At 36.7% G+C, this 19849-nt stretch overlaps 1 protein-coding gene across 1 annotated transcript in view; it reads right to left on the bottom strand.

Annotated features, from left to right (window-relative positions):
- The window catches only part of LOC139140918 (protein white-like), a 53481-nt gene that overhangs the window by 12379 nt on the left and 21253 nt on the right, over positions 1–19849 (bottom strand). The window contains exons 5-14 of the mRNA XM_070710408.1: positions 12193–12379; positions 11903–11974; positions 11132–11233; positions 10662–10828; positions 9913–9984; positions 8693–8795; positions 7713–7799; positions 7334–7362; positions 6967–7072; positions 6401–6532 (exon numbers count right to left, since the gene is read on the bottom strand). Of these exons, the coding sequence (XP_070566509.1) occupies positions 6401–6532; positions 6967–7072; positions 7334–7362; positions 7713–7799; positions 8693–8795; positions 9913–9984; positions 10662–10828; positions 11132–11233; positions 11903–11974; positions 12193–12379 (1057 nt within the window). The remainder of the gene's footprint in view (positions 1–6400; positions 6533–6966; positions 7073–7333; positions 7363–7712; positions 7800–8692; positions 8796–9912; positions 9985–10661; positions 10829–11131; positions 11234–11902; positions 11975–12192; positions 12380–19849) is intronic.

Raw genomic sequence — 19849 nt, 5'->3', positions numbered from 1 at the left:
ATTGCTAAGTTAGGGATAGGATACAAGCTTTAAAGTGTACAGACTACTTATCTCAGCTGGGACGGCAAAGCTCCAGTCTCAGAGTTGTAACAGTCAGTCGGATGAATGAACAGTCCTTTGGCTTGCAGGCTTGAATTTGCACAAAGTCCACAGTATAAATCCAGCGTTGGCAGTGAAGGTCTTGAAAAGTCTTGAGAATGACTACTGCTGGAGTTTAGTAACACACAAGAGACACGATCCCCAAAAGTCTGACTGGAAGCTGAGCACGTCCCTTTTATAAAGGCATATAAGAACAATCTAGAACTTTTATTGACATGCTAATTACTGTTCTAAAATTATCTCCCTTACACAACTAATCAACTTTCCAGAACATTCCAAACATGACTAATTGAATTCAAGGTTGTGAGGTCATTGAGGGTAGTGACTTGAGAATGTTCTAGACTAATTGAACTCAGGTCATGATGAGTGTGGGGGGAAATGACCTACATAACACACCCCCTCTTCAAAAAAGAAAATTTTTCAAAGAAAAATCTTTCTTTTACAAATGTAATCTTGAAAAGGATTTAAGTACTCAAATTTTGTTGTACTCTAAAGTAAAATTCTTGAAAGTGAACAACAATAAACTCTAAATACGGAGAGACAGTCTGCAATTAAATTGTCTCTGCCTTTGATATGTCTAATGTCAAGATTAAACTCCTGTAACATTAAACTCCATCTTAGCAATCTCTGATTTTGCCTTTAAATTTCTGCAGAAAAACAAGAGGGTTGTGATCAATATAAACCACTATTGGCTGATTTGAAGAAGTAACATAAACTTCAAAATGCTGTAAAGCTAATATCAAAGATAAACACTCTTTTTCAATTGTAGAGTAGTTTCTCTGGGATTTGTTAAATTTGCGTGAAAAATAGCAAACAGGATGATCTACCCCATGACTATCCTCTTGCAATAAAACAGCACCAGCAGCCGTATCACTAGCATCCACAGCTAATTTGAATGGCAAAGTGAAATCTGGTGCAGACAACACTGGAGCACTTTGCAGTATGGCTTTAAGTGTATCAAATGCCTGTTGACATTGCTCTGACCAAACAAACTTTACTTTCTTTTTAAGTAAGTTAGTCAAAGGCTCAGTAATTGTGGAGAAATTTGGACAGAATTTTCTGTAGTAACCAGCCATACCGAGAAAGCGCATCAGTTGTCGTTTGCAGTTTGGTGTGGGAAAACTTGAAATGGCACTGATTTTGGCATCAACAGGTTTTACCTCACCCTGTCCTACAGTATGTCCGAGGTAAGTTACCCTCGCCCAACCAAACTCAGATTTGGCAAGGTTGACAGTCAACATTGCTTTGCTCAGTCTCTCAAAGAACTTCCGCATGAGCTTGATGTGTTCCTCCCAGGTGTCACTATACAGGACGACGTCGTCAACGTAGGCTGCACACCCGTCTAGCCCGGATATGACGTCGTTGATCATCCGTTGGAACGTTGCCGGAGAGTTCTTCATTCCGAATGGCATCACCTTGTACTGGAACAATCCGTCTGGTGTAACAAAGGCGGATATTTCACGAGCACGATCCGTCAGAGGGACTTGCCAAAATCCCTTCAGTAGGTCAAATTTTGTCACATACTTGGCTTTTCCCACTCGGTCGATGCAGTCATCAATCCTCGGGATTGGGAAAGTGTCTGTCTTTGTTAAAGTGTTGACCTTCCTAAAGTCCGTGCACATACGATAACTGTGGTCTGATTTGGGAACAAGTATGCACGGCGAACTCCAGTTACTTTTACTGGATTCAATAAAGTCATTGTCCAGCAGGTATTTGACTTCTTCCTGGAGATATTTCGCTTTTGTTGGATTCAGTCTGTATGGATGTTGTTTTACAGGCTTACTGTCCCCAACATCAACGTCGTGGTAGATGACGTTTGTCCTCGTTGGAACATCTTCAAACAGGTGTTTATATTCATGGAGCAGTTCTTTCACCTGTTGTTGTTGTTCTGGCTGGAGGTGTGCCAACTTTGTAGACTCCAGCTTCTCCAGGATTTCTGAGTTCTGAAGCTTGACCGAGCCCAGCTTTGAGTTTAGAGTATTTTCACTCAAGTCAGTTTCAGTATCACTATCTCATAATGGTTTGAACTGACTGCACTGACAGGCTGAGTTATAGTAGGATTATCCCTATCCAAATATGGCTTAAGCATATTTATGTGACATAGCTGTTTTGTTTTCGCCTGTCAGGTGTTATTATGATGTAATTTAAATCACTCAATTTCTTATCAATTAGGTATGGCCCAAAGTAACGAGCATGGAGTGGTTTGCCAGGAACCGGAAGTAGAACAAGAACTTTTTGGCCTGGTTCAAACTTCCGTTTTGAGGTGTTTTTATCATATTTGGTTTTCATTGACTGCTGAGATGACTCAAGATTTTCTCTGGCTAATTCACATGCTTTAGAGAGTTTTGTACGAAAATCTGACACATATTGCAAAATATTCAGACAATCATCATCGTCTGATAGGAATTTCTCTTTAACGAGCTTAAGTGGGCCACGGACTGTATGTCCAAATACAAGCTCAAATGGGCTAAAACCAAGAGACTCCGAATTGACTCTCTAACAGCAAAGAGCAGATAATGAATTCCTTCATCCCACTGCTTCTCTGTGTCAAAACAGTAGGTCCTAATCATGTTTTTCAAAGTTTGATGAAATCGCTCAAGAGCACCCTGGCTTTCTGGATGATAGGCGGATGACCTGTACTGTTTAATGCCTAGCTGATCCATTACTTGTTGAAAAATACCAGACATAAAGTTGGAGCCTTGATCGGACTGGACACATTTAGGGAGGCCAAATAAAGTGAAAAATTTGACTAAAGCTTTCACTATAGTCTTTGTCTTTATATTTCTCAGTGGTATGGCTTCTGGGAACCGAGTTGATGTACACATTATTGTCAGCATGTACTCATTTCCTGATCTTGTTTTTGGTAGGGGCCCAACACAGTCTATTAGTATCCTACTAAATGGTTCTTGAAATGCAGGAATTGGCTGTAAAGGGGCCTTTGGAATGGTCTGATTTGGCTTTCCTACCATTTGACATGTGTGACAAGTTTTACAGAAATGTGCTACATCCTGCCTGAGATTAGGCCAATAAAAGTGACTGAGAATTTTATGATAAGTTTTCCTGACTCCTAAGTGACCAGCCCAGGGAGTTTCATGGGCCAGGCGCAATATTTCAGCACGGTAGGGCTTTGGAACCACAATTTGATGTTTTATAGCCCAATCGTCATCAACCAAAACATCTGGAGGTCTCCATTTACGCATGAGAATACCAGATTTTGTATAATAGGAAACAGAGCTATCTGAAGTTTTACCTTCATCATCTACCCTGTCAAACAAAGACAAAATATCTGGGTCTTTGTGGTTGTTCTGCAATGAGATTTGATCTAGAAAATGTCTGACTTTGGTCAGCAGAAGTTTTACTGGAAGTTTCACATCCACGAGGGATAACGGAATGATCCGTGTCAAACACCTGACTGAGAAAGGTGTCATTTAAGTCAACATCTGTGACATTATTTTGAGAGTATTTTGATTCTCAGAAGTTTTCTTTGACATGGCTCGAGTAATGGCACATGAAGGAAAAAATCGGGTATCTCTTGTTCAATTGGCTCTGGATCCTGATCTAAACTAGGATTATCAGTCACAAGTGGATTAGTAATGACCTTGTCCCCAGCAAGGTCGTTTCCAAGAAGAAGGTGAATCCCTTCAAAAGGCAAAAAAGGCCTAATACCTAAAGTCACAGGTCCAGAAACAAAGTCCGAAGACAAGTAGACATTATGGAGAGGACAGGAATGTAGTCATTACAATCTACCCCCTTAATAAGAACTTTAGAACCTGAAAATGACTTTTCAGAAAACGGCAGGGTATCTGCCAACAAAAGAGACTGGGAAGCCCCGGTATCTCTTAAAATTTTGACAGGGGTAGCAGAAGAAAAATCACTAGAAAGTGATATAAAACCATTATGAATAAATGGCTCGAAAATACCCATAATGCTATCTTGAGAAGAATTGACCTTGACCTCATTAATTGGGGATGAGAGGGGTTTAACCTCAGAAAATGTGTTGCACACATTATTAGACTCTAATTGAGTTGATGAAGAAATAAAGCCGGTTGGCTTAGATCCACTTTGACCACTTTGACCTTCACGTTTTCTTTTCAATTTGAAACACTCTGACATTAAATGGCCGTCTTTCTTACAATAATTACAAGAAAGTGTACCAAACTGTTTGTCAGAAGGAGATTGAGACTTGGGATCTGATGATGTGGGAGTGTTACTTGAACTTTGTGAACTGTTGTCATTTGATTTTCTACTGTCCTTTGAGAAATTCTTGGATGAAAAGGGGAGTTAAATTTACCTGCATTGTTTCTGTATGAAAAGGACTGGGATGGTTTGCTGAGAAAGGAAGATTTGTGGGTCAACGAATAATCATCGGCCAAACGTGCAGCAACCTCCAATGTATCTGCCTTTTGTTCATTGATAAACGTCTTGATGTCACTCCGGATGCACCTTTTAAATTCCTCAATCAAAACAAGCTGTCGTAATTTGTCATAATTCTGACTGACCTTTTCAGAAGAGCACCAACGATCAAACAGTTGTTCTTTTGTTCGAGCAAATTCAACATAAGTTTGATCCTTCACCTTCTCACAATCCCTAAATTTCTGACGGTAAGCTTCAGGCACCAACTCATAGCCCTTGAGAATTAATTCCTTCACAGAATCATAATCTGAAGCCTGCTCTACTGACAACTGAATGTAAATTTCTCTGGCTTTACCCACCAAAGCACTCTGCAAAAGCATAGACCAGGACTCCTTAGGCCAATTCAGACTCTGAGCAATTTTCTCAAAATGGAGAAAATATTGTCAACATCCTTTTCTTGGAAAGGGGGAACTAACCTGAAATGCTTAGTGATGTCAAACTTGTCCGAAGGGAAGAATTTTCCTGACTGTCCAAGCTCTAAACGTTTTATTTCTACCTGTAATCGCTGTTCTTCTAATCGCAATCTTTTTCTCTCTGTCTTCTTCCATTTCTAATCTTTCCTGCCTTTCTTTTCTTTCTGTCTTTCTTCCATTTGCAATTCTTTTTCTTTCATTTCCTTTTCTAATTCCAATTTCTTAAGCTCCAAATCTGCCTGTCTCTCTTTTTCCATTTGTAATTCTTTTTCTCTCATTTGTAATTCTAGTTTCTTGATCTCCAAATTTGTCTGCATTTCTAATTCTAATTTTCTGAGTTCAGAGGTAGACTCGGCTCATAATCTTTCAGGGTGGATTCCTCAAATTGGCCTAAATCAACTAGATGTTTGGCAATACGGTACTGTATTTCCCTCTTGCGCATAGATCTTTAACTTCTACTTTAAGGAAATTTGCCAGTGCTATGAGGTTGTCTTTTCTGAGGGAATTAAATGTGTCCTGATCAAGGTCATCCATAAATTCGTCTGGTTTAAATTCCGCCATGATTGGATTTGGCTGAGTTCACAGTGTACAGTAGTTTTGAAAAGGCTGGCAAAATGTTGTCAAACGGCTCAAAATATTCGTATCCCGGACAAGCCCCCAATTTGTTACGTGCAGAGAAAACGAACAAAAGGGTGAACTCAGCAGTTAACGTTTAAACAAAATTTATTACGAAAATAAAACTAATTGCTAAGTTAAGGATAGGATACAAGCTTTAAAGTGTACAGACTACTTATCTCAGCTGGGACGGCAAAGCTCCAGTCTCAGAGTTGTAACAGTCAGTCGGATGAATGAACAGTCCTTTGGCTTGCAGGCTTGATTTGCACAAAGTCCACAGTATAAATCCAGCGTTGACAGTGAAGGTCTTGAAAAGTCTTGAGAATGACTACTGCTGGAGTTTAGTAACACACAAGAGACACGATCCCCAAAAGTCTGACTGGAAGCTGAGCACGTCCCTTTTATAAAGGCATATAAGAACAATCTAGAACTTTTATTGACATGCTAATTACTGTTCTAAAATTATCTCCCTTACACAACTAATCAACTTTCCAGAACATTCCAAACATGACTAATTGAATTCAAGGTTGTGAGGTCATTGAGGGTAGTGACCTTGAGAATGTTCTAGACTAATTGAACTCAGGTCATGATGAGTGTGGGGGGAAATGACCTACATAACAATTGATTACACAATAGCTTCTTTTCTTTCGCAGGAGGTCAAAACTGTCAGACAATTTGTCACTAATGATTTGCATACCAGCAACTTAAGAAATTAGCATTAAAAGAACATGCCCTTGTGAATATATCCGAAAAAATCTCTGTAAATGAAGCTACCAGCGCTGGGACTCACGCCACCCTGAGGGCGCTGTCCACCATTCCCAAGCCAAAATGATGTACAGAACTGTGGAAAGACAAATTACCTGGATGACAGCAAAAAGATTGGCAAAGGTCATGTTGGTGACGAACAAGAATAGGCACCCGTTGATGTTCTGTATACTGTCTTGATCCAGTGGTTGTTGCAGGAAAACTAGACCGATTATTAATGCTATTATCTGGAGAGAGAGAGAAATTGTGGGAAAATGTTTCTGATACAGCCACAGAAATAAATGAAATGTATATTTGATTCATAAACTCAAGAATGCCTCTTTATTTTGTGACAAAACATTGAATTCAGCTGTAATGATGAAGATACTCTGTTTGGCTATAAGAAATGACCCTTGGTACATGTTGTGCTTTCCTTCTCCCAAATCCCCCCAACCCCCAAAATTACGACATGGTATTAAACGACCAACAGTTACTGTATTCATTGCTTTTGGCCTCTTATAATTACTACATTTTAATTGATAAAGGTGTCAAATTCTTAACAACACGCTTGGGCACCTAAATCCTCCTCCTTAAGATTTCTGGGATTAAATCACTGTTCTTTGAATCAAGAAAGTTTAACGGCATTATTGCAATTATACCTGTCTAGATATGTGGTACTCACAATTGTTTGAAATGTCCGAACTCGGATTATCATTGGTTCCCGCGATGTGTCCAGATATGTACGCCACAGTACAGCTCTGAACTGAGCACACCAGGATGCTTTGTAACTGGGTAGTTGAAATTAAGAAGACAGCACAAAATAAAACACAGCATCATTAAGATCTCATCTTTTGAACAAAGGATGGGGCTTTGTTTAGTAATTATGACGAGAAACACCTCAAATAGTTTATTCCGATGCAAAAGACTGACGACATATTCCATCCATGGAATTAAACTACATGTGTACAGTACACATCGTTTATGGCAGTTATGGAATATTCACGTATTTGAGCTTTTTATCAGTTGAAAACAAATATAAACATACTTACGGTGACCTGCCGTTTATCCTTTCCAAATCCTATGGAGAAAAACAATTGTTGTAAATTGGTAAACAAAATGTGTAAGGATAGCCAAACACACTACAGTCAAGTAAAATCAGATATTCTGTCGTCTCTGAAAGCATGAGTTCAAGTTCAAGTATTTCGCTTTCCCTTCATCAGTAGCTGCAATGGGGACTGTGCTTGCAAACTCCATTCAGATTCAGATTCAATGCTTAGCACTTTATAGCATGAATAGATGGGAAATGCTGTCAAAAAATTGATAAATCTATAAACCTTTTACCCAGATACCTCTGAGCCAAATTTGATGAAAAAACCTACAGAATGTGCTGACAGGTTTCAACCAAAAGCTGTTTTCATTTCTCTTTACCTCAATGGGGCCGTAGCCACCTCTGGGTTTGACTCTGTCAAAAACATCTTTGGCATAGCTGGACGAGTCATAAGCATCACAGATTTTCTGAAAATAAGAAAATAACACGCGATTCTATTTGAAATCTTTAACTTTCACAGTACAAGTTCTTCAATCAATTATTATAGTTAGTGAGAATCTGTGTAATACTCATGTTTCCTTTGTTTTGTTTTTGTGTTCTGAGACGCGAAATTACAAATAGAGGAGTTAACTTCTCATTTTGTCTAAATTCCTCCCTGTATTAATTATATCAATAATACCATATTAGGGAAGAGAAGAGGAATATTACAATGGATTAACAAAACCATATTAGGGATTGGAAGAAACGTTATGATAATATATTCACATTACCATATTAGGGAATGTAGAAATGTTGCTAAGGATCATCACTGCCATATAAGGGATAGGGAGAAACATAATTGATCTAAATGATCATATTTAGGAAATTGCCAAAATAATGCTTGGATCCAACATCGGCTTCAGACATTATCTAACCCTGGCAAATGTGCTGTCAGGTGTATGTCTAACAAATGTGAAAACAAACAGTGTTCACGTAGCAATTACTGATAGTTTCTGCTTGGCAATTGTTTCATGAAAATGTATTTGCTACATACATAATTTCATGGCATGATTTGAAATGTATTGAAAGTTACATGTCAGCAAATCTCCTCAAGTAAAAACATCTTTTCTGCTTCAGTATATGATTACATTTCTTACGGCTCTTAAAAGCTTCTTCATAAATTCTCCAAATACAAAGTTTGCAAAAACAATAATTTTGACCAAGACAGGGTGTTACAACGGGAGGAATAACTTGCTGGAAAATTGGCAGCTTTCAAATATTTTAGTATTGTTTCAAAATGATTCTGATGAATGATTAATTTACATACAAGAAAAGAGAATTTCTGTCCAGTTTAGATAACTAGAAAAGTTCCAATACAGACCTCAACTTTGTCTCGACACTGTTGCTCTTTCCCAGGGACAATAGCCAGTGTCTGGATGTAGAAATCTGCTGGGTTGTAATTGGTTGGACAAGTAAACCCAATACTGGAGACAAAAAATACGTAAATGAAATGAGAATTGAAAAAGTCCATATCTGCTTCATTTTAATGTAATCATTCTGTATCAGTCCAAAAGTTAGCTGTACACTTATTAACACAGAGTGCAAACAGAAAACACCAAGTTAAAGAAGGATTCAGAGCTATTGGATTACCCGGTAAGTGTATCCACTGTCAATCATGACTGCATTTGTTTTGTGTAAATTTTACTACACAACTCATTTTGTAGCTGTAATAGTTGAAATTTCAAATTTTTCATCAAGCCACTGTTCATCAGAAAGTGACTTCATAAAAGAATAATATTCATGTAAATGCAATTGCTAACACTTTCAAGAATAATTTTTATCCTTGCACACCTGTGGAATACAGACATCCAAAGTAATAACCCTTTTCCATTGATGTGACAATTTGGAAAGTGGAATTCATGGTGGATCCACAACATCATTCTGCTTGAGCAGTGACAGGTAATTCATGGAAAATGCTCTCAAAAAACAAGTCTTACAGTCCATTTTCCTCTTGATTGACATTATCTTTTAGATCTGACTTTGTAATCTCTGCACAATGTCATTTGTTTTCATGCATCAAACAGAGCATCCTTTTTTAATCATGCAGATTGTATTCTTTCCATCCCCAACTTTCACAATTATCCTGCCAAGTTCATACTGTATATCACCATCAGGTCAAGTTAGTTACACCAGTGAGGCATAACGTCCCATACATTGCTTTTTAACAAAGTCTTGAGTATTTGCAGGCCCCTGAAAACACATGATTTTTTACTGACTAAACCTCTACAACAATCCATGCAACGTCAGTGAAAATATACATGAGCTGTGGCTCAATGTCATATTTTACTGACTTGGCAGATGGTGAAGTGATAGACCTGACAGGATGAGGGTTATACAGGTATAGAGTCACCTGTAATCTAAATATGCCCATATATGGTCAAAGGGGCATTCCTTGGTATTTAAAATGCCCATGTGAGGGCGCAGTTTTTAAAAAGTGGCCACCCACTTAAAATCTGTGATTGGTTAGATTTTCTCTTTCCATGGTAACTGTGGCAAAATGGGAACAGGTGACAGTGTACCTTTAAAACTAAGGCTTCTTACCTTGAAAAATGTTTGAGTGCATCACTGGTGGAACCTAGAAATGCAACCCTGCCCTCTGCCATCAACAACAACCTACAAAGAGCACAAATGAATCATGTATCGTGATATTTATCTTTTCAAAGTAATGCATGCAAGGTAATGTAAAGTCCTGAAATGATAGAACATGATGGAAATTATTCTGAACTGTGTTCCCGTATGATAGAAAAGCTCTTTATATATCTCTTTGATGAGAATTAATGCAGAAACTGCAATAAGGAAACTTGTTTCTATTTTTTAATTTTTGCTCATTTGCGTGACCACCATGACTAAGAAAGAAAACTAAACTTTTCCAATTGCAATGTAAACGTTCATCATTTCAGTTGCTTTGTCATTTCAGCAAGGTTTAATTTCAATTTTGAATGTACCTAATATCAAAAGTGAAGAAAATATGATTTCTGAAATAAAAAAGGACAGAACTGGAGGTTTATTTATAACTGAACTTGGTAGTCAAGGACAGCCTATTTTAAGTTACTGTTCTTATTTGCATATAGATAATTTTATAAATCGCATTAATGTTCCTTCATGGTATTGAATGACACCAAACGACCAATATGCTTTAACCATTAAATGCACTTAAATTTAGAACTGCCCTTGTTCATTTGCCGGTACTAATACTTGCAACCTCCATGGAAATGAACTGACAAAATGCAGATTTCTGGCCAAGAACAACCAAAACAGCATTACCAAATGTATTTTCCAGAATTGTTTACCTGTCAAACATGGCGTAGACTTCTGATGATGGTTGGTGGATTGTACAGAGAATGGTACGGCCCTGGGCAGCTAACTGTTGGAGAGTGGACACAACACTCTGTGCCATGAAGGAGTCCAACCCTGATGTTGGTTCGTCACAGAACATCAACGGAGGGTTTGTCAGAATCTGTTGATGATCAAGTTCAGTTAAATAAATGGGGTTTTTGATGACTGAAATAACTGACATTGAAATAAAGCACTATCTCTGTCTGATAGAATAACAAAAATAAAATTTGACTGATCATATTGTTTGATTTCTTTCATAGATTCAGTTCCAGAAATTGCAAATATATGTACATCCACTGCTTGTTGTGTAGACCAATCTTTCAATGTCATGGTTGGATTTCCATATATGTAGCATAAGTGCCAATGGCAGCATTGGAATGAGTTTTCCCTTTATAAAGTTGATCATGCATAGTACATTGCTTACCTCTGACGCAAATGACAAACGTTTCATTTCACCACCGGAGATACCTTTGATGCCCCTGGCTGGATTCCCAATTATTGTGTTGGCGCATTTTGCCAATCCAAGCTAGAATAGATCAATCCTCCCTCAGATTAATTCATGCGATGACAGTAAGCACATGAATCAATCATTTGATATTAACTTTCTAAAAAAACTACCAATAGATATCTGGTCAGTGTAGGCAGTTTATGGAAAACTACACATAAGCAAAGGTAAATTGAAAAGTTGTATGACAAGGGAAAATAACACTTGCCCTGATAATTTTGTCTAACTGACTGTATGTTTATGTATCTGTATACCTTGCCTCTGACCTCAGCAAAACAAAAATTAAAATTATTTCAACCTGTCAGCAGGGCAGATAATTGTAAAATTCCACTCCCTGATCCTAAATTTACCTGCCCAAAGCAAGAAAGCAAGCGGGCACTTATTTCAAACTCTACTCTAAGGTATGTTCACAGTGTTGTGTTTATAAGGTTGGTTGCTCACTTCAAATGTACATGGACACTTCTACAGAAGTTTTAGAATCAAAATTAAAATATCATACACATCAAGGTACAGGAACTGAGTATATGTATATATGTGTACTATTACAAAATAGGCATATTGAATTGTGCAATTAAGTACAAAAAAATAAAATATGATACCCAAACCCTAAAACAAACAATAAATGGAAAATTCAAACACAAAGAACCAAGTATCCGTTTATCAGGAAAAAATTCCATGGCATTTAGTTACCTCCTTGATAATCTCTTCAACTCTTTCCATTCTGGCTTTCTTTGGAATAAATTTGTCCATCCGCAGCAAAGCCTGCAAAGACACAAAGTGTTATTACGGAAAGTTTTCATATCTGCATACATACAATACAGGTATATTAATTTACACAAGAACTCAGTAAACTCTGGACAACACATTTTATTATTCTATATTTTCTTCCTTGCACTTAAGAAGTAAATCATTTATGCAAATAAAATGAATAAATATTCATTAATACAGCACTGACATGGAAGGCAAACAGACGTACTCACCTGGAAAACCAGATGTTCTCTGACTTTGAGATTCCCAAAGAAGAGATCTTCCTGTTGGACATATGCAGATAGGCTGGCAATGGACTTGCCCATTGGTTGGCCGTTCACCATCACATGACCTTCAACTGTCAGGTTGCCACGGTTACGATATGTCAGGACATTCATAAGCGTTGACTTGCCGGCACCACTGCATGTAAAATAATCAAATTACGGTTGTTTTAAAATCATGCATAAAGATAAATAATTATAACAAATGCTTTGGAGACTTTAATATTTGAATGTGCTAACAAAATTAGTCACGGTGATATTTTCACATGACCAACCAGCCATAAATATCAATTGAACATACAAACATATTTTATGAGTTCACAGATTGACATCACACAGATGTAACAAAACATTTTCTGAACTTTAACCTTTATCCTGCAAAGTTCATATTTCACCATCAGGTCAAGTTGGTTAAAACTAGTGAAGCAAAACATGTCCCATATGGTGCATTTTAACAAAGACTTGAACATTTGAAGGCCCCTGAAAACAAAGATACTGTAAACATAATTTTTATGGACTATGGGATACTAGAATTCTGTTAATCTTGGCTAAAAATATTCACAATGACTCATATGTCCCATTTGACCTGATGTTGCATGCTTATGCCTGAAACACTGGCTTCAAATGACTGATTATGTAAATAATATTTAAATAGCTGATACGAAAAATAAATTCTAAAATATTCTATAATTTGTCATAAATGGCTGTAACAGCTTGAACTGTAAAAATCTCTGCATCACTCAGTGCTTCCAACACTGCCTATTACCTGAACAATGACAGCATACATGTACACATAACATATTTAGCAAGGCAAAGCCAGAGAGGTTTGGTACTGTTAACTACTGAATTGACTTGCTAACCCTTGACCAGGGATGTAGGAAATTTTCTTTACACAAGTTGTAAAAATAAAATTAAAGGTGGTTACAAAAAGTGAGTGAGCATATTAAGTTTCTGCAAAATGACCTGATTTTTGACTAATTTACTACTAATTTTTATAGCCTGCAAATTTAAGGAGACACCTGGTTGTTTTTGCGTGTTGACAACTATTTTCTACATCCTTGTTGATATGTACTAATGAAATGTTCCAGCACTATACACACGAGATATAAATCTTGTACACTGACATACCAAAACAAGTGATAAAGCTTTCTACCTGAGCAATGTTTGCAGTGAAATTTTACAAAATGACAGAAATTCAAAAGTGGTTACAAGTACATATTCGTTCCATGCTCACATAATATTTACATGTTGGTCATTTCATGTGACAACTTGAAATGGTATTTTACATCGGTGTTCTCCCAAGAGCAATACAAAGCATAATGGCCACTAGGCCTTTAATTTTGGTAAAACAATAGAAATTTATTAACATAACCAATGATTATATTGCTATGCAAATTGGTGGCTATGTTATCAGCAAGTCATGGTGATAACGCTGTGTATGTACATTTATATGTAAATGCCAATATACCGTAATAATCATGTTACTACTGGTGATTCATATTGTAAATGTGGGCAAAGAATTTCTCTCATGGTGACACCACAATACATGTACAGGTACAAATTATGTACTTTACAGATTATTTAACTACATAGCTGCTTTCATAGTTCATAGGCACTTCATACAGAAATTTCAGATTTGTCAGTACAAGCATACGAAAGTGAAATTTTCCATACTGTCAATGAATTCAGTAAAAATTGATAATTGAGTATTTATATTACACATAACATTTAACACTAACATTATTAATAACATTACGCTTTACCTGTGAAAATTTATATGACTACACAGTACTGTTTGTGGGGCGATGGGTACATGTACAACATGCGCGGCTTTGATTTGATATGAGATGGCTGTTCCACTATCTATAGTTAGAATAAAACAACCAAACAACCAATACCATCATCTTGAAATTCAGCAAAAAAAATTCACAAAAAAATTATTTGAATATAGTGAAACAATAGCATTGTACGACTATATAACTAGTTTAAAAAGAAACATGTCTACAAAGGAATGCTACCTCCCTCAGACTTTAGTAAAATATGCAGGTAGTGTCGTTTGGCTTTGGTACACATGTACATGTACCCTACATTGCAATGCAGCTGGAATGCCAGTCCCAAACATTTTGCTTCCGTAGGTTTAGTTCATTTTCAGTATTTCATCAAAATTTTTGCCATGAATGAAGAAAAACTTGGCCGATGAGAAGTTAAAATACAATAAAATATCATTTTAGGGAAAATGTTTGTCTTTATTCACCATGAAAGTAATCTTAAGACACACACTGATTTCTGCCATAGGGAGGGTATGTAACAGTAACTTATTTTGTAGATGTACCGTTTTGTAGAATGCATGACAGGTGCTGATATTCAGACTGTCAAATGTTTGAAATATTTTTGTGATCTACCACTTGCAGGGGCTCATTTGAAGCTCTTGGAGTAAATGAACTTTTCAGTGTCTTAATTTTTTTTGAAAATCGAAAATTTAATTTTTATCATAGAGATAACACGGTGATGGTAGCCATTTTGAATTTCTAATATCGGTAAATATAGGTACTTTGTTTCAATAGTACTACCAAAACTTGCACAGTGACCCCAAATTGTTATTTTTGTTTTTGAAAAAGACTAGTTGAAAGTTTCCTTTGGGAAAATTTGAGCAAAAGTTTAAGCCTTTCAATTCTGAGGTGCATATTACAGATAAATATTGTCCAGTCTGGGAGAGTAAATTTTTAACCAAACATCATACAAATTGTCAAAGTTGACTGGCTATTCCCCAGTGTTGGCTTGCTACTTTCCCATCCAAACATTTCTCATCCATGAACAGGACAACACTTTCTGTGAACTTTTCAACTTCTGTCACTGTCTTTCAATAACAATTTCTATCCATTTGATGAATTTTTTAACAAACTGGTTGCCATAGTGATTTTGGCAGATAAATTCCACGCAAACTGTCAGGGGAGAACAGATTTTCACTTTCTTGCAATTTCAATCAGATCTCTCCTGGACTGCTCCTGTGCATATTTACACCAGCAAAGGAAATTAAAACTGAAAATAATTAATTTTTTGATCACCACCTACAATAATTCCTATTTGATGTATATGTGGTAGGCAAAACATTGAAAAAAACAGCAAAATTAGAAATATTTTGAATTCATTTCAGACCCAGGTGATTTACTCTGGAAGGTATTGGTCACACTGTACCATTACTTTTCAAGCTATATGAATTTCCATCCAACCCTTACACCAGTCTACCCTGTCCTTTCTGATACACCAGCAATCCTAATCCAGCTGGGCCATATTCCCATTTTCACAAATTTGAATTTATGTGGAAAGTATCATCTGACCCTTAAACATCTCAAAAAACATCAGAAATCCACGTTTAAAACAGCTGCTTGCCAATAACTTGTGTATGTAATTTTGATTCTTTTAAGATAAACATCCATACATTCAGACTGATGATTTCAACTAAAGCTTGCTCAATTTCAAATTGGGCAAGCTTTCAACTACTGTATAATTCACTCTGGTAATTTTCAAAGCTTCAGTAGGTGTAACCTGTAACATTTTTCATTGTATTTTTTGTGAAATATACATGTGGTTTCGACTCAACATTCCACAACATGTTGAAGTGCTTCATGTTCACAGTACCTTATCAACATAGCCTGTATGTCATTGCTGATAACTAAATTTAAGTCAAGACGAGAACTCGCATGTCAACGACAGTATCACATATCATATTACTACACGATGCGTTTCTTTGAAAGGCTAATGAACTTCGTGTATCAGCACACTTCAGGTAAAATAGGAAAATTTACCAGTTTTATGAAACAAAAAGTTGAAAAACTATGAAAATGTTATCATGATTATTATTATCATTTTAACCCTTTCAGGCCTAAACCCCTATATATAAGGGTAACTCTGGTAAGTTATAAGAAAGTCAGGCCAGAAAGGGATAAGCAAAAATGTAACCCCCTCCCCAACCCATAATGGATGAAAGAAAACTTTGTACACACATATATATATGTACAAGGCAAAGCTGAGTACATTATAGAGTGAAAAGTTTGCTAAAGTCCATCATGGGCAGGGAGGGGGTACATCATTGCTACTATTTTTGTAGTTTTTGGCAATGCCAGTGAATTTATCAATGTAGAAAACATCTTGGGCCACAATGCTGGATAATCAGATACATTATCATTATAATCTGAGGGATGACATCACAAATTTAACTGGTATTGACAAGGCAGTAGTATAATATTCCTTTTACTGTAGCTTCTTGAGAGATAAATTGGGATAGATTGCCCGATGAGTCGACAATAAAACCACATTTCTTTCCAGAATCACATGTTCAGACACTGAGCGAACGAAAACCCTGCTAATGTTCTCCCCAGAGCAATTCATACTGTAGTGGCCACAACTCTTTTAAATTTTTGTAAAACACTAGAAATTCATTAATAAAACAATTGTATTGTTATGCAAAGTGGTCATTATTTTATCAGAATTTTGAGGGGAGAACACTGCCTGCACTTGTCTGTTGACATCACAGCTTGATGAAGAATGATGGTGAACCTAAAAATAATCCACCACTGTTACACAGATACTGATTGCCTATTCAACATTCACCCACAGTTGACAAACAAGGCCCACACATTTATGAACTTTTAATGGTACCAATAAGCAGTACAATATGCCCGCTTCTATTCGTTACGGCATTATAATAATACCCAGAATTCCTAGCAAATATACCTAAAAGATAATTGTCAAAAAAAATACCGGTAATGATACCGGAGGGAATAAAAGCAGGCACACTGTACTTGACTTCCATTCCAAAAACTGTATACACATTGCTTAATGAAGCATTAATTAATCAACTTAATCCTTTGAGCGCCAAAGTCAATTTTCTGCGCCTTTATAAAATGTAAGCCAAGTCAAATTTTTTCAGGTTTTCACCAAAATTTGATGACAAACTGTAGCCAATGAAATGTGATGTCTGTTTTTTCCAAAATTATCAAAATAATTACAGAAAAATTCATAAAACCTGGTAAAATGTTGCACTAAAATTTTGGAGGGAAATATTACAGCGCTCAAAGAGTTAATAATTATTTTTTTGTTTATTAGTTTATCATTTACTGTTTAGCCTAAAGACTGGTGTATAGAATATGCCACCTGCACATTCTCATTCCTATAAAATGTTTGGTTCTATTCAACCATGAACTACTGATCGATGACCTCTCCTGGTAGGTTTCTCGTATGACCTTGAACTCATTTGCATTCTGATTTAGGCATCAAAATTAATATCAAAAACTCAAAACTCAAAACAATGCTGTGCCTCTTCTCGTATCAAGTAATTTGCATGGGAACTCCTCTCTGGAGTTCTATAACTTCACACAAAATAATAAAGGACTGTGAAAATTTGGTGGAGAAAAGGTCAGTTTAGTACACATTGTGGAGAAACTATTAATGTTGTGTAAATTTCGGCTGGTAAGAATTTTCATCGATGCCATTTGTACGAATGAACAGGTTGAATTACATGTACACACCAATTGTATTTTGGTCTGTTATCAAAGACTAAGATCACACCTCTCCTAGATTCATCTCTTTGTTTATCACATCGTGAGCCAGTTCGTATACAGGGTGTTCTAGACATCTCCCTGTGGCAGCTAAACTAGGGCATATGTTTTTTCCACAACCGTTGCTGTATTTTTGAAGAGCAAAGTAGCACTGAAACACACCAAATATGACAGTACTGGGTAGGACCAATGTTTTCATGCATTTGAATAATTCTCAGAGTCCTGAGTCATCTCTCTCAGGCATAGTTCAAACTACCAGTATGAGAATGGTCCATTATGGGAACAGTATGTGAACGCTTTTTGTACGGCATGTATTTTTAATCAATTACTAGTATCACTGAACCAAGAAACAGTCTGTGTGAGGAAGCGATGGTGTGAAAAACACCATAATTTAGATTTAATTGACGTCATGCTGATAATTGGATGAAAAAGTGTCTGAATTAATTTTAGTCCGGAAAGAGAACAGAATTTGTGGGAAAATGTGAGTGGTGTTAGTAACTGTCACGATAGATTAAAATACAATAGCATGAAGGTTAAAAATAGAGCATAGCCTGCAAAAGTGATTTGCTTTAGTCTCTTCCTAAATGCATCATTATAAATCACTTATGGGAGCTAGCAGTTGGTACAGACATATTCAAAATCATGGTAATTTTTTGTCTCCATGCAATGCTCAAACAACCTGTACAGTACTATAATCTGGCCTGGGTAGGATTACACCTGTTGCATCCAAATACATGTACCAGTTGCATGGTCCACAACATATACACCACATTTGAATTTTTCAATGACTGGCAAAGGCCATGTCTGACTCTTTCTCTTCCGATGAAATGTCTGTTTATCAAGGGCAGATGACAAATCTGCATAAATCAATTTAATCTCACCCAATACTGTAATTATAATGGTTAAAATTTATTCAAGGATGGAGCTGTTATCAGTGAACCTCAAAAACATTCACCTCTTGTTCCCATCTCTCTCTCCCTCTGTCTCTCTCTCTGTCTCTGTCTCTCTCAACAATAAATTGAAACACTACCGTCCCTGTATCTATATGAAAATGCTTGCTTGATACTTGAAACGAAAATACCAATATCAATGGAAGTCTCCTTGAACTTTTCAATCACACACCCTCCTACTGAAGTTTCATGATCACAAAAAAGCCACAGAGACTAATTTAATATTGTTGTTGCACAGGCACCAATGGCCATTATTCTGGTGAAAAGGGTAACAGTAAGATTTTGTAACTACCGGCCTTAAAACTTGTGCAACATATAACAGAGTGGATCAGTTAACCTGGCCTTATACCATAGTACAGGAAAACAGAGTCGCTTGGTCACAACTGACCCTATACACTGTACCAGTAGAGGATTATGGGGTGAAGGCTAGGTTAATAATACAATGTATAACCCCCCTCTGGCCCTGATGGACAAGTCTCTGCAAAATACACAAACTACACCACAATTACAGTACCAAATATTGTAAAGGTTCTATTTAAAGCAGTAGAGAGAAAAATTCTGCCATGTTCTTAATAGAGGTCGTGTAATTTTGAGGCATTAGCGATTGTGAAAGAATCAAAAGATGCAGAGTTTGGTTCACATACAGTACTGCATTGTTGAGTCTAGACACTACACAGTGATCAGTATTATATGTAGCAAAAATGACCTTATGACCTCAGGTGATCTGATAGAACAAAGGTGGTCACGCTTCCTTACATGACAGAGAGAACACCCTGCAGTGTCATTACACTTTGTAACTAACAGTGGTGAGTATACAGCCTGGACCAGTTGAATAGATAATGACGTTATTGTTACATAAAATTGCACAGCCATTCCCTACGTGACAAAGTATGTGAACAAATCATTACCTGAAATACCAGTGGAGCTTTTACATGAACGCATGTACACACCAAAGTATTAGCTCTCAAATTCTGATCACTGTGAAAATGTTCATTGGCAAAAGCTTGACAATACAACCCTGCTGCTAATATTGGAAAATGTGTGATTCTTTTCTATTTCACAGTATGTTATCATGTATTACATTAAAGGGAGAGTAGCTAT

Source organism: Ptychodera flava, chromosome 9 (genome assembly GCF_041260155.1).
Source record: "Ptychodera flava strain L36383 chromosome 9, AS_Pfla_20210202, whole genome shotgun sequence".
Classification (NCBI taxonomy): Eukaryota; Metazoa; Hemichordata; class Enteropneusta; family Ptychoderidae; genus Ptychodera; species Ptychodera flava.
The sequence above is the reverse complement of the archived record's forward strand: the minus strand, read 5'-3'. Positions and strand labels throughout refer to the sequence as shown.